Here is a 2,433-nt window from a genome sequence, read left to right on the forward strand (position 1 = left end):
TTTTCTACTTTATTTGTTTTCTGACTTAATTTTGTGACAATTTCACATAAAGCTTTACACGTGTCACACATTTCCAATGTCTCTGTAGCTCCACTGCCGTTGTCGTCGTGGCGTTCGCGTCTTCTGGAGATATGAAGTTCCTCTTGGAGGAGCTGGCTCGGGACCCGCCTCCGCCTCGTCAGTGGATCGGAAGTGAGGGCTGGGTCGGTGACCCGTACTTGCTCAGCTTCAGCTTCTGTGCGGGCACCATCGGGGTTGCCATTCAGCAATCCGTCACCCCCGGGCTGAGAGACTTCCTCCTGGATCTCTCTCCCTCAGACGTGGCCTCTTCCTCCGTGCTGACTGAGTTCTGGGAGGAGGCGTTCAACTGCAGTCTGACAAAAAGTAAGAAAAGGGTTTATAACCTGTAAGAAATGCAGACATCGCTCTGTATGTATTTTCATTTATGTTGAATTATGTTCTAATTCGACATTAAGATTGAACTCCATGTGTTGTGTTAAATCCAATCTTTACAAGTGTATTTCAACTCATTTTTGCAACATTTCCATTAAAAACAAACCACATCTATTCATCTAGCATCACACCTACACAAAGTGATTCGAAGCACTTGAAATAAATGTAAAAGAACACATTGAAGGAATAAAGAAATTTACGTTCACCATCTAAAATGTGACAATACAAATTTTAAAGAAATATTAATGCACAGACACGGTAAAGTGAGCTGAAAAATCAATCTCATACAAATGGGGAAGATGGAGTAGATGGTGATGTCAGAACCCTGATTTAAATAAGTTTAGCAGTTTCTGCACACGTTTTAGCTGAAAAACACACATTCTGCACATGGCCTTCCTCTGTTTATTTCTGGTTCTGGAATGCAGTAAACTCACCATATTAAACTCTAATGCTGTAATATTTCATTTGTTTTTTATGTCATATTTATTTTTAGTACTGTCATTGAACTGAAATTGTTTTTGAATGAAATGTTGAATCAAATAACTGATGATTTTAGGTGATAAAGTAAAAGAAAAAAACAGCAAGAAGAGGGTTTTCTTTTTAGTATACAACTTTGAGAAATAAGCACTAAAGCAGCAGGTTTTAATTGGATACTTACATAAAACGACTTTAAATAGATTGTTTATATATATATTTTTTTATAGATTTTGTGGTTATTAATTAAGACAGCGTGTTCTCTAACTTCAAGATAGTGGCTTTTTTGGCAAATTATATATATATTGATGTTTTTTTTATTATTATTATCTGTTTTTAGATTCTGATCTGAGCAAAAAAATGTGTGACGGAACTGAAGATATTAAAGCCCTCCGAAGCCCGTACACTGAAACGTCTCAGTTAAGAATTAATAACATGGTGTACAAGGCTGCTTATGCAATAGCTCATGCCATTCACAGTGCAGTGTGTGAGGAAACAAACGGCTACACTCAGTGTGACAAACGCATCATTTTAAAGCCCAACGAGGTCGGTTCAAGTAATTGTAGTAGTTACCCAAACATTATCTTTGGAAGCTACTGTTGTCATTTTCTCTCTATTTTTTTCTTTCTTATGACACAGGTTTACACTGAACTAAAGAAAGTCAACTTTTCCCAAAATGGTTATCATGTGTCATTTGATGTTAATGGAGATCCAATGGCTTTTTATGAGCTGGTGAACTGGCAGAAGAGTGAGAGTGGAGTGCTTGAACCGGTGACAGTGGGGTTTTATGACGCATCGCTGCCGGTGGGTCAGCAGTTCCGTATCAATGGAAACTTAACCTGGGTGGAGGGCGACACACAAGTAAGTATCTCAGTTAAAAAGTTTACCAACTGAAAAATTAGTCACAATCACATGAGTCTAATTGTAAGAAATAATAAGAAGGTGGAGATAGTCAGAAATTATTTTATTTAAACTGATGTTTTAACAGTGATTCTTTACAGGTTCCAGTCTCCGTTTGCTCAGAGAGTTGTCCTCCAGGAACTCGTAAAGTGTTGCAGAAAGGAAAACCAATCTGCTGCTATGACTGTATACCATGTCCTGAAGCAGAGATCAGTAACATGACAGGTAGAATCTTATGTTTTCATGCATATTTGCCTTAGACAATAGAAATAAGATGAAAAAAGACAAACAATTTTTCATATATAAATATACTTTTTCGTCAGATTCTCCTGATTGCTTCCCATGCCCTGAAGAATTCTGGCCAAATTCACAAAGGGACACATGTTTCCCCAAACCTGTTGAATTTCTTTCCTTTGATGAAATCCTGGGAATCATTCTGGCCGTTTTCTCTGTCTCTGGTGCATTTCTGACTGTTACAGCAGCAGCTGTTTTCATTTACCACAGAACAACTCCGATTGTCAGAGCCAACAACTCTGAGCTGAGCTTCCTGCTGCTCTTCTCTCTGACTCTGTGTTTCTTATGTTCACTAACTTTCATTGGAGCCCC

At 38.2% G+C, this 2,433-nt stretch overlaps 1 protein-coding gene across 1 annotated transcript in view; it reads left to right on the forward strand.

The window, feature by feature from the left end:
* Positions 1-2,433, forward strand: part of LOC103139692 (extracellular calcium-sensing receptor-like) — a 24,165-nt gene that overhangs the window by 17,354 nt on the left and 4,378 nt on the right. The window contains exons 4-7 of the mRNA XM_016672646.1: positions 89-384; positions 1,268-1,473; positions 1,567-1,788; positions 1,929-2,052. Of these exons, the coding sequence (XP_016528132.1) occupies positions 89-384; positions 1,268-1,473; positions 1,567-1,788; positions 1,929-2,052 (848 nt within the window). The remainder of the gene's footprint in view (positions 1-88; positions 385-1,267; positions 1,474-1,566; positions 1,789-1,928; positions 2,053-2,433) is intronic.

The sequence above is a fragment of the Poecilia formosa genome, unplaced genomic scaffold (genome assembly GCF_000485575.1).
Source record: "Poecilia formosa unplaced genomic scaffold, Poecilia_formosa-5.1.2 Scaffold63, whole genome shotgun sequence".
NCBI classification, from domain to species: domain Eukaryota; kingdom Metazoa; phylum Chordata; class Actinopteri; order Cyprinodontiformes; family Poeciliidae; genus Poecilia; species Poecilia formosa.